The 12,793-nt window shown below is 42.6% G+C and overlaps 1 protein-coding gene across 10 annotated transcripts in view; it reads left to right on the top strand.

Annotated features, from left to right (window-relative positions):
- TRRAP (transformation/transcription domain associated protein) overlaps positions 1-12,793 on the top strand; it is a 157,679-nt gene that overhangs the window by 40,223 nt on the left and 104,663 nt on the right. For all 10 annotated transcript variants that reach the window (XM_075069218.1, XM_075069223.1, XM_075069222.1 and 7 more), the window contains exons 24-30: positions 1,694-1,893; positions 2,781-2,998; positions 3,130-3,327; positions 3,994-4,254; positions 6,530-6,691; positions 9,718-9,814; positions 11,511-11,632. In XM_075069218.1, the coding sequence (XP_074925319.1) occupies positions 1,694-1,893; positions 2,781-2,998; positions 3,130-3,327; positions 3,994-4,254; positions 6,530-6,691; positions 9,718-9,814; positions 11,511-11,632 (1,258 nt within the window). The remainder of the gene's footprint in view (positions 1-1,693; positions 1,894-2,780; positions 2,999-3,129; positions 3,328-3,993; positions 4,255-6,529; positions 6,692-9,717; positions 9,815-11,510; positions 11,633-12,793) is intronic.

Raw genomic sequence — 12,793 nt, 5'->3', positions numbered from 1 at the left:
CAGTAACTTCTTCTCTTCTTGCGTTGTGCCTAATCTCTGCCTACATGTGGGAGCTTGCATGCTTATACCCTTCTCTCTTCCCTCTCTTCTGTCCTTTTCCTCCCCCACCCAATTTCTGTCAAAGAAAGTCATTAGGACCCAGAATAGAGAGAGCTGAATCTGGGTTCATGTTTAAGGTAGAGGAGGATACTAGAGGTTGACACAGACTTGTCTACGCTTGTAGTAGTAGGTAGGGTAGGGTACCTGCCTCCTTTCTCCCAGAGACTTTCACTGTGGCAAGGAAAGGCTCTGCTGGTGGAGAGCTGCAGGAGCCTTTTCTCTGTGAAGCAAAAAGCTCCATTGGCTCCCCTCTAGCAAAGCCTTTGCTCACCTCAGTGAAAGGCTCTAGGAGGAGGGAGGCAGCAGTGTAGGCATGGGAGTTACAGCTCTCTACATGCCCAACCACTGTAGGGGTATGTACTCTAACATTCTGGTGCGAAGGTCACTCTGCTTTACTCTGCGTGCCTAAGTTGTGCCTCAGCATCTACACTGCTGTTTATACCTGTACTAGCTGGTGTGCTGTATCTGTACTCCACATGCTGCTGCATGTGTAGACCTACCAACAAGGATAGATGTTGGAAAGTGAATCAGATGATGGATAGGAATGGGGCCAGAGTCATCAACTTCTACCTAGTAATCTGTATGCTAAGACAATCCCTTCCCCAGTATGCGTACTCACTTTCTGCACCTCCTGGGAAAAGTCTCCTCCTTCCAGCTGCGTGTCAGATTGCCCTTCTTCCTTCTCCACAGTTGCCAAACAAAACCCTTATGTTTGCTTTTTTTTTTCTTGTCCCTTAGCAGCCCTAATGGAAGGCTTCCTATTAGGGGCTGATTAACTCGTAATATTTTTCTATACAATTTAAAAATAAAGTGTTTTGTTCTGGACAAAAGCATGAGTGGAAAAAGCAATGTAGTTAGACATTCAATCAGTTTTTTTCTGTGAAAATATAAAACCTTTTTTAATAAAGTTGATCTTGGAAAATACCAGGTATTTGCCTGAGCTGGGGTTTGTTAAATTAAGCAGTTGCTTTTCTAGGTAGTTTGGTTAAAGTAGTTTAAGTTTAAATCATGGATAATAAAATCATTGCATTTAAGTTACTTTTGCCGTCTGTGTGCATAATATATACGTTACATTGATTCCCTCAGTGCAAATAATATGTAGCTAAAAAGCACGATTGTTTTTATAATAATGTATTTTAGATTTGACATAAATGTAACTTTTAAAAAGTCTGTCTGGACTTTGAAGCAGATAGGTTTTATTGGGCAGTAAATTAATAGATAAATAACATTTCAGACCTTAAAGATCAAAATCAAATGTCATCTTACTTAATAAAATAAAAGTGTGAAAATATCAAAAATGCCATTCTATAATTGAATTCCACTGTGATGCCTGTATACATATTATTTGGAGTGTGTGTGGCCTCTTCTGAACCACTGGCTTTTTAAATGTTCATGATGAAATTGAGCCATCCATCATGTTGCCAGTGGTTGCCAAAATTAAAATGGATTAAATGAATTGATCTGGCTTTATCAGAATGAGGGGGTGGGGGTTAGAAGTCAGGAACAAACTGTAAATTAAGTCCTTGATGGTCATGGTTGAACTGTTGGCATAGTAGTTCAGGATTATAATATAGATATAATTTTGTCTTTTCAGCTTTACTGAGAAGTCCATACCCAGTGTAATTATTTCACATCGGTACAAAGCACAGGATACTCCTGCCCGTAAAACATTTGAACAGGCATTGACAGGTGCATTCATGTCAGCAGTCATCAAAGATCTGCGACCTAGTGCTTTGCCTTTTGTAGCCAGCCTAATTCGCCATTACACAATGGTGGCAGTAGCTCAGCAATGTGGTGAGTAAATGTAGAATAGAAATTTCATGAACTGTCAGGGGATAGGAGAAGGTTTTAGTCTTTTTTGCAATAAATTCTTGAATAAAAGGGAAAAAATTGATGTTTTGTTACATTAAGATCTTAGTTTCGTTTCTTAATTATATTATTGTTACACCTATTTGAATATGCTTACTCTTTTTCTACTGTTACTTAACTGTTTCAACTATTAAAAAATAGTTTTGTAAGCCATACTTGCAAAGATATAACATAATGATATTTTTAAAATATTCAAAAATCAAACACAGTGAAATGTGCACAAGTTATAACAGACCACTTTTGAAAACCCTGAGCTATGTATATCTTGATATCAACAGATGTCGAATGCATTTGTACCTTAAATGCAAAATTTTTGTTATAGGTTTTCCACCCCCTCCCTTCCCCCATGTTGGGATTTGGGGACATTTTCTTTTTTTTCTTTTAATTTTTGAAGGACTAGAAAAGGAATTGTATAAATAACAAAGAGTAATGCAGTATCTTTCACTTAAAAAATGTAACTTAATAAACCTTGGTTTGTACCTTTTTATATAGTTCAAGTGATAGGAAAGAAAAAGCTGCTGTAAGCGTACTTCAAGATACTTAAATGTAATTTTACTTTAATATTCTTAGTTTTAATTTCATAGTGAAGTACATAGTCACCAAATTAAAAGCAAGAAAACATTTCATATAAGTTTTTTTTTCATTTAAAAACAAAAAAAATTATGACCATTCATTTACATGCAAATAGTCATAATTTTCACTAGTTTTGCAATGGGTTAATCAGAGAAGATCAGAAGATCTAATTTAAAGATTGTTAATGCTGAAGTATCCATTATCTGTTCTTTTTCCCCCCCCTCCAATATAAATTGTAGGCCCTTTTTTGCTGCAGTGCTATCAGGTTGGAAGCCAGCCCAGCACAGCCATGTTTCACAGTGAAGAAAATGGATCAAAAGGAATGGATCCTTTGGTACTTATTGATGCCATAGCCATCTGTATGGCATACGAGGAGAAGGAGCTCTGCAAGATAGGGGAAGTGGCTCTAGCTGTGATATTCGATGTTGCAAGCATTATTCTGGGTTCGAAGGAAAGGGTAATGTAATCTTTAATTGCTTAATTTTAGCCTGTTTCATAGTGCTCTTGAATGCTTTAAAACTGGGGATGGGATGTGCTGATTGAATTAAATAATCATTGACAGTTTTTTTTTTTATTTTTTATTTTTAGGCTTGTCAGCTTCCTTTGTTTTCATACATTGTGGAGCGTTTATGTGCATGCTGTTATGAACAAGCTTGGTATGCTAAACTAGGAGGTGTGGTGTCAATTAAATTCCTCATGGAACGACTGCCTTTAATTTGGGTCCTCCAGAACCAGCAGACTTTCCTCAAAGCACTGCTGTTTGTCATGATGGACCTAACTGGAGAGGTATTTAATGTATGGATGATTTCACTGAGTGTTTGGGAAATTGTGGAACTTGAGATGTTAAATTTATACAAACTAAACTCTTGCTAATCTGTTTTATTACTTAACAGTTTAGTATACCTGTAACAGTTGTTGAATGTGTTCATCTTTGTATTTGAACCTAGTGAAGATCTCAAGCACATTGGGTCAAATTTAGCTCTGGTTTTATTGGTTACAACTCCACTGAAGTTGTTGGAATTGCTCTCCTCTGAGTTAAATTTGACCTATAGACTTTTAATCAACAAAATAAATTAAATATGCTGTGATTTGAGTGGACAAACATTATTTATTTTTCTTCATTTCAAACTCTACTCCTGGTAAAATGTGTATCTCGCTACCGATCAGCTTTAATGTAGTTCTTGTTTAGTAGTAGAAGCTTAGAGAATAGAGTTCTTGACCTTTTCTGAAACCTGAATTGTTCACTGGCCAAGCTATCAGTGTTCTCGCTTTAGGATTTCATTTATGAAATTTCATAGCATTCTACTTTGCTATCTTTGGATGAAAGATGGAAAAGGTTAAAGTGTGTTAACTTTAAATTTCTGGCAGAACGGCCATTCATAACTGAGCATAGTGTTTGTAAAGGTCGCTAATCTGCATAACAGCAGCACTAACAAATCCATGATTTCTTAGGTTTCCAATGGAGCCGTTGCTATGGCAAAGACCACACTAGAACAGCTTTTGATTAGATGTGCCACTCCTTTAAAAGATGAAGAAAAAACAGAAGAAATCCTAGCAGCACAGGAAAAGTCTTTCCATCATGTGACACATGACCTGGTTCGAGAAGTAACCTCTCCAAACTCCACTGTAAGAAAGCAAGCCATGCATTCATTGCAAGTGCTTGCACAGGTCACTGGGAAAAGTGTTACTGTGATTATGGAGCCACATAAAGAGGTGAGGTTATCACAAAGGGGATTCATTGAGATACCAAAGTATGTTAAAATAGTTTAAGGTTTTTGTTTTGCAAAATGCTTTTTGAAAGGGTTTTCACACTATTGAAACAAGCTCTAAAGTACTATTAATTCTTGATATTTTTCATATGGCTTTGACCGTAGCAGTCCAAGATAATAGCTTTCCCTGTACTGATGTTCCAGTGGTGCAATGAGTCACTGAAGCTAACTTTCTCTGAAGTCTACTTTTCAGGTTTTTTTTTTCCCCCCCACTTATCCTCTGACACATCATATACAAGGAGGTGAGTTTGTAAGGGGTTGTCACTCCCCGTAGGAAGGTGATAGCTGGTTTGCAAAGTCTTTTGTGATCTAGTTTACAGCTTTAAAATGTCAATTTTTAAACTGTAAAAGCAGCAAAGAGTCCTGTGGCACCTTATAGACTAACAGACGTATTGGAGCATGAGCTTTTGTGGGTGAATACCCACTTCGTCAGATGCGACGAAGTGGGTATTCACCCACGAAAGCTCATGCTCCAGTACGTCTGTTAGTCTATAAGGTGCCACAGGACTCTTTGCTGCTTTTACAGATCCAGACTAACATGGCTACCCCTCTGATTGTTAAACTGAATATTTTAGTACATTTTAAAAGCCTTTAATGTGGTAAAGAGGCAACCAAGCTGTGGAGCTCACCGCTTGCACCTACTTGGGGCGTGGCAGCTCTCTCTGCTGCAGTTTACTGCTGCTGGCTATCCCACCTCTGTTGCAGCCTGCCTCTTTTTCCGTGACTTGGTTTGTCGACCAGGCTCACTTCAAAGTCTCTCCCCTTTCAGGGTAGTCCATAAACAAAAAGCAAGAGGAATTAACACAAATAAACTGAGTTAGTAAGGGTGTAGGGGGGAATGACTCCCTATTAGGGTGTACTGGGATTAGGGAGTCCCTTCCCTCAGTGAGGGTTCTTCAGGCAGTGGTTGTTGTGGAAGTTCTCACTGTCAATTGCCCTTTCCTCAGGAGCTGAGGGTTGATGGTCTGTTTTCTTCCCTGCTCTGCTGGTCTGCCCACAAGTGAGCTGTTTTGCTTCTCTTTTAACTTCTCCTCTAGCCTGTGCATGTCTTGCAGGTGTGGCAGGGTGGAACTAGCTGAGCCCAGAGCAGCTCCTTAACCCCTTGTGGTCCAGTATGCTTTGTATAGCCCATCACACAAGCCAACCTAGCTTTGTTAGGTTTTATTGGTCTAAGCACATTGAAGAATTGGACTGTTGTTCGGATTTGTGTGTGTATCTAGCTAGCTATCTTTCTTTCTGACTGTTAGGGCAGAATCAGGTAAATATATTTTACTCCAGTTAATTGTAGAGTAGGCCTGAAAACTGGATCTCGTGTTACCCTCCACACATGGTCCATACAGACTTTGCTGTGCCTCTCCCTACCCACTCCATCAGTGTTAAATTCCCCAAAGTTTGCATGCAGGCACAAATCACCTTTTTTGTCCACTTAGAAGATGATGACATGAGATCCCTCAAAAACCTTGTCAAGTGGGCTTTTGATAGGTCAAAAGGATCTGCACAGGATCTCCTCTTACAACAAGAGACCTTCGTATTGTAATTCAGACGTGTAACAGGGACGACATCTAATAATGGCAATTAGTCAGAATCTTATAGGTAGATAAGGGGTAGATAAGTGAGAATAAGAGACTGATGTAATAACCAGCCAGTAAATGAGTATTTCCATACTTTCTGACATTTTAGGATCTGACAGTATTCTAAGTGCGTGACCTAAAACATGTTTTATCCTTAAATCTCTGAACTTTGTGACTTTTAGACATCTTTTTTTTATATCTACAGGGTTCTAATTATCTTTTTAAAGAATATAGATCGATTTACAGCCTTTACTATCTTGACAAAGTTTTTTTTGCCTAGAGGTGTGTTTTTAATGTTTTCAGTTTTGTGCAGATCTTTGTCTTTTTTCATATGAAACATGTAACCGTTACTGTTACTCAGTTGGTCAGAAATAGTCATGATGACAAAAAGCTAATCATTTAAAAAAAAAAAAAATAAGAAAAAAGTAGTTAAAAATAGGAATATGTAATGGCCTATTAAGCAAATTATTATGAATGACATTGGCTCAAGGAAATCTTTTTCAGCTCAGTGATTTCTAAACAGGTATTGTGAGAGAGCCATAATGAGAGTGATAGAAACATGAGCAAAGCTGATATCCTCTTAATAGACTATTTATATAATCATGTATGCCCTGTAATCAAGACGCTATTCTAAATGATATTTTGTAGGTTCTCCAAGACATGGTTCCTCCAAAAAAGCACTTACTTAGGCATCAGCCTGCAAATGCCCAGATTGGGCTTATGGAGGGGAACACATTTTGCACAACTCTGCAGCCCCGACTATTTACTATGGATCTAAATGTCGTGGAACACAAGGTTTTCTACACCGAGGTACTTCCCTTTTTGTACATTCTGACATTTCAAACTGAAGGTATTTATATTATATCTCAAAGCAATGATCTAAGCACTGACAATATTATTAGGGACAGTGGAAACGAACATGCAGCATTTCTGTGCATGCTGTATGCTGAGGCTCACCCTGCCATTTGTGGGTATCAGTATTTTCTGCTGAATTTAAGCTTTCATTTAAAAAAACAAACAAACTTCTTTTGGTTCTCAATGAGAATATAACCTTTAAAATGTGAACTGATGAAGTGCTGTCAGCCTGCATCTGCAAATTAAAACAGTAGCTTTCAGAAGTATGGGGTGTTCTTAATGTCAGGGAGGTAGGTGTTAAACTGATATTGAAAGTTCAGTTTAAATAGTCCCAGGCCTTGTTTATACAAACTCTTCACAAAATTAACAAAATTGGTGCAACCCCTTAGCACAGGGGTCAGCAACCTTTCAGAAGCGGTGTGCCGAGTCTTCATTTATTCACTCTAATTTAAGGTTTCACGTGCCAGTAATACATTTTCATGCTTTTAGAAGGTCTCTTTCTGTAAGTCTATACAATAATAGTTTAAATAAGGTTTTTAAAATGTTTAAGAAGCTTCATTTAAAATTAAGTTAAAATGCAGAGCACCCCAGACCAGTGGCCAGGACCCAGACAGTGTGAGTGCCACTGAAAATCAGCTCACATGTCGCCTTTGGCATGCGTGCCATAGGTTACCTGCCCCTGCCCTAGCATACATGCAGTTATATTAATTTTAAAGTGTTTATTGGTTTAATTTATATTGGTGACTGCTTTAACTGAATTGGTTATAAAGTTGTGTGTCGATCAGCCTTCAGTACTCATTTCTACTTTAGAAACGTCCAGCTAATTTTCTTAGAGTGTAGTTGGATGTTTTTTAAAAGGACGTTCCACTGAAATAAAGCTGTAAGTTTAAAAATAAAGATAACTGAATGTTCTGTCGGAACTGTGAGACAGTCCAAAAAACTGGGGACTTTTGTCAATGTCTCAGGACTGACTTTAGTTTCAATATAATTGTCTAGCTGCCTGGTGGTCCATTCCTTACTCTGCAGTGCCCCAACACACTTCTTGTTTGTGAAGGGTCTCTGGCACCAAACTTGCACAATAGAGAGGCATGCTGGTGGTGCATCTAGACAGATGCGGTCTGTATTTCCCCTTTATGACAGGGAGGAGGGTGCAGGGTGTCTCTACAGTGGAAGAGAAGAGGCTAAAAAGCCAAGTATACTAAGTGGCACCCTTTTCCTCCTCTGGGTATTTAGTACTATCTTCTCGCCTCCTTAGACACTCCTGCACTAAAGGACAAAATCCCTCAGCTACCAAAAATATTTTCTGCTTCCTGTGTTTAACCTCCTTACTCGGTCTTCAACAACTCACTTGCATCCCCATAGTGGATTTTATTTTTTTTTTTTTTTTTGGCTCGAAGGACTTTTTGAAGACCATTAGCCAACCTTGCTTTCTAGAGGATGTTTCAGGTTATTGTGGTGATCTGCTTCCATAATCAGGGCCTGTGGACAAACTGAGGAGTATCTCTACAGTATCTCTTGGGCTTGAGCACAAGACTCAGTCTAGAGAATGGAACGTGATCTATTGATAAAGGTAGTCTCCTGGGAAAGAGCTAGGTAATGACCTAGTTCTTTTTCCTAGTTGAAAAAAAGACTCCGAGCAGATCATATAAACCAGGTGGAGGAGTCCTAATAATAATACCTAGCTCTTATATTGTGCTTTTCATCAGTAGATCTCAAGCATTTATAAAGGTTGTTAGTATCATTTTATCGCCATTTTACAGATAGGAAAACTGAGGCACAGAGAGGCGAAGCAACTTGCTGCTGATCACTTCAACACGCTGGGGGCAGAGCCAGGAATAAAGCCCGGGTCTTCTGAATCCCAGTCCAGTAAACTCGTAAATTAAAGCACTGAACCTAACTAGGGTTCTTAAAAATTGTGCAGGCTGACACTTACAAGGTGTACACAATTCCATACTTGAATTTTCAGCCTCTTGAATGAAACTAATTGTTTATTTGAAAATAACTTAAGGCAGCTGTAAGCCGGTGCGTCGGGGCCCGTCCCCTCAGGTGTGACGGGGAGCCCGGGCGCCTCCTTCCAGGCGGCCAGACGGCTCAGCCTCCGCTGCCATACTCGAGGGCTGAACAAATAAAAGTCTATAGCCCAAGCCCTCAGGCAGGGCGGGGCAGCAAACGGTCAGGCTCAGCTCAGGGGCTGAGCAAACAGAGTGTATAGCCCAGCCCTCGGGCAGGGCGGGGCAGCAAACAGTCAGGCTCAGCTTGGGGCTGAGCAACAAAGTCTATGGCCCAAGCCCTCAGGCAGGGCGGGGCAGCAAACAGTCAGGCTCAGCTTAGGGGCTGAGCAAACAGAGTCTATAGCCCAGCCCTCAGGTAGGGCGGGGCAGCAAACAGTCAAGTTCAGCTCAGGGGCTGAGCAAACAGTTCAGGGGGCTCTGACCCTTTGGGGGCAGGGCCGAGCAGCAAACAGTTCAGGGGGGCTCTGACCCTTTGGGGGCAGGGCCGAGCAGCAAACAACTGTAGCTCTGGGTGAAGGGGGATACTGCCACCCGGTTACGGGTGGCAGGGGGAACGCAGGTCAGTCCAACGCTCCTCTGGATAGTGGGCCCGGGGCAGATCCGGCCAGTGCTCCTCTGGGTAGTGGGCCTGAGGTAGGCTGGGCAGAGCGGGAGCTCGGGCCTCCACGTCCGTTGTCCTCGGCGGCCGGCGCTGAACTGAGCTCTGAGCCCTGGCTCTTATACTTCCTGTCCCGCCCCTTGACTTCCGGGGGGCGGGAACAGGCGGTAGTGGCTCCGCCCACGGGGGTGCCTGCTATGGCTCGTTCCCCTCAGGTGCGACGGGGAGCCAGGGCGCCTCCTTACAGCAGCTAATTGCAAGAGCAGAGCTGTGTAGAGAGAATTATTGCCATGTTGAAAATGTGACTGGAAAGATTATTTCGCAATAATCACTGAGCTAACTTTTTTTTTTTTTTATTTTACAACTTTCAGCTGTTGAATTTGTGTGAGGCTGAAGATGCTGCCTTAATGAAATTACCCTGTTACAAAAGTCTTCCATCACTAGTACCTCTTCGAATTGCAGCCTTGAGTAAGTTAAAGCATGCAAATATAGCTTATGGTAGACACACTCCTTATAATAGCAGCGGATGCTTTTGTAGATAATCTCAGCAGACTGAAGTCCATGGAAGTAGTTCTTTCCAGATCATAATTCGGGAGATATTGATGGGGACAGCCCATGGGAGCTTGCACTTCCATTGCCAATGCTGTACCTGCTCTCTGGATGAACAGGGTTTAGTTTTCCAAGCTGTGAATCAGATAATTGTCACAAGTAGGGTTGCCAATTGTTTAATCAAAAACGCAAAGATCCTTCCATGCCCACTCTCTCCCCACTCCCCCCATCTCCATTGCCTGCTCTCCCCAACTCTCACTCAGTTTCACCAAATTGAGGAAGAGATTTGAGGTGTAGAAGGGGATGTGGGCTCTGGGGGTGTGGGTGCAAGCTCTTGGAGTTAGCCCCTTCCTGCACCCTTAGAGCTGGGGATTGGGGGGCGGGGGATGCGGACTCCGGGAGGGAGTTTGGGTGCAGGAGGGGGCTCAGGTCTGGCGCACGTGGGGGCACGGGACGGGGATTTGGGGTGCTGGCTCTAGCTGGGCAGTGCTTCTCAGGTGGCTTCTGGTCGGTGGGGCTAAGGCAGGCTCCCTACCTGCCCTGGCTCTGTGCTGCTCGTGAAAGTGGCCGGTGTGTCCCCTGAGGGGGACAGAGGAGGGCAAGCAAGGGCCGGGGGCTCCATGTGCTGCCCTGCCTGCAGGCACGGACCCTGTAGGTCCCATTGGTTGCAATTCCTGGCCAATGGGAGCTTCAAAGTTGGTGCTCAGGGTGCAAGCAGCGTGCGGAAACCCTCTCTCACCCCAGGGGCTGCAGGGATGTCCTGGCCGCTTTTGACAGCGGCATGGAGCCAAGGCAGGTAGGGAGCCTGCCGTAGCTCAGTTGTACCGCTGGATTTTTAGCGGCTTAAAGTCTCCTCCTGTTTTGGCTTCAGTAGCCTCCTGGAGATGAAGCCCGATTCAAGGAGACTCCCGGCTAAACCAGGAGGGTTGGTAACCCTAGTCACAAGCAATAAATGTACATAAATTCCAATGAGAGAGAACATGAAAATGTGAAGCAAACCAGGAGCTTCTATAGGCAGTAATGATCTTGAAACTTCTATAATTCAAGTGTGGCTTTATTGCCAGACTTGAGAGAGAGAGAAAATATACAAATGATCTGAAAATTAGGAACTTCATAAATATTTACTCTGGGAAAACTAACTACCGGTAATTATGTAATATCCAACAATGTTAATACATTCTCATTGGATTAAAAAGAAATTATTAACAAGAAAGGAAAATACTGCTTTCTGTTAACATACTTATAACCTTATTGAAGTCAGTGTGATTGCATGTGTCAGAGAGCAAAAGTTGGCGGACTGTTTATTCCAGTGACAATATTCCTCAGTTCAGTTATTTACAGTAATGATTTTTAGTTCCTAAGGATTAGAACTCTAAATACTTTTGGAATGACTTCCTTGAATAGCACTCAGAAAATTTAAAATACTATTAATAGTAACACCAGTCTTTTGTTCTTCTTGTGATATCTGTTGCATGTGGCAAAAATGTTAAAGCTGTAGCTGTCAGTAATTTTCAGAAGAAATGAAACAAACATATAGAGAATTTACCAAAAAAATGGCCCTTTCCTTCTGTATTTCAAGTCAACAAGGAACACAAAAATATTCTTATTTTTGCAGATGCTTTAGCTGCCTGTAATTACTTACCTCAGTCTAGAGAGAAAATCATTGCTGCACTTTTCAAGGCACTTAATTCAACAAATAATGAACTGCAGGAGGCGGGAGAGGCATGTATGAGAAAGGTTAGTGATATTAAAACAATGCTGCTTTGTGTTGGTCTCTCTTTATGCTTTTCCCGAGAAGCAGTGTAACAAAGAAGCAGTATTTCTACTGGGATTAGTAGCTGCTCTGTTTGTGTTAGGGTGGCACCAGTATAATTAAGTTGCGTTCATTGTTTCTATGAAATGTTTTTTGAGGGAGGATTTGATCTTGCCCATAAAAATGTCCTGTGGTGGAAACCAGGCATTCACGCTCTTATCCAGGAATCATATTTTTCTTTTGGACTAAATATATTCAGCTTTGTTGTTTCAAAGTTTTATCGATGTGTCAAATTGCTCCTAATCAAAAAATTAGCATTATGCTTATGTAACGGGTTGGGAACTCACCACCTGGCGCCTCCTGCTGGTAACTCTGGGAATTAGCTTGCTTCCAGTGGAGCGCCCCCTCCTCGTGGTGTCCCGTCCGTTGTTCTGCCCTCAGTCGGCGTCTCTGGCCCCACGTCGCTCCTTGCTCGGTGGTGTCCTCTTCGAGGCCACAGCCCTCCGGCAGTGCCCCTTAGTTTATCTGCACCCCCTTCTGGGGATCGATAATCAGCAGTCCTCCACTCCAGGCTTCATGTGCAACCACACGCCCTCAAAGTCTAACCTCTCTTGGCAGGGATCTGGCATGGTCTGTAATGGCCACTCCCTACAGCCAATGGCTGGATGTACTGCAAGGAGGAAGAGGGGGGACCCAGGCCCGCCCTCTACTCTGGGTCCTGGCCCAGGGACCCTCTGGCATCAGCCTCGCTGTCCTCCTCCTTTTCCTCCTCAGACTGTTTCCCTGGGGCGCTTCCCCTACGGCCCCTTGCACCCGCTAGGCCCTTCCCCTCAGGGCCTGCAGCCTGGAAGCTATCACTCACTCACTCATGCCCGTCACCCCAATCGGGGTATGGGCCGCCAACCACAGATCTCCAGAGTCCTCTATCCTGGGCCATTCGCTCTAGCTGGTTCCATAGGGCTAGTGCATTCTGGCCTCCCTGAGCCTACCCAGCACTGCGCTGTCCGCAGTGCTAGTCTCTCCTTGGAGACTGACCTTCTCCTGTCAAAGGCCTGGGACAGACTGACTGCTCCTGCTCTGGGCAGCCTTTATCTATGGCTGAGCCTGGCCCTGATTGGTTGTCTACAATCTGGCCCTGATTGGCT

This window comes from Chelonoidis abingdonii, chromosome 9 (assembly GCF_003597395.2).
Source record: "Chelonoidis abingdonii isolate Lonesome George chromosome 9, CheloAbing_2.0, whole genome shotgun sequence".
NCBI classification, from domain to species: Eukaryota; Metazoa; Chordata; order Testudines; family Testudinidae; genus Chelonoidis; species Chelonoidis abingdonii.
The sequence above is the reverse complement of the archived record's forward strand: the minus strand, read 5'-3'. Positions and strand labels throughout refer to the sequence as shown.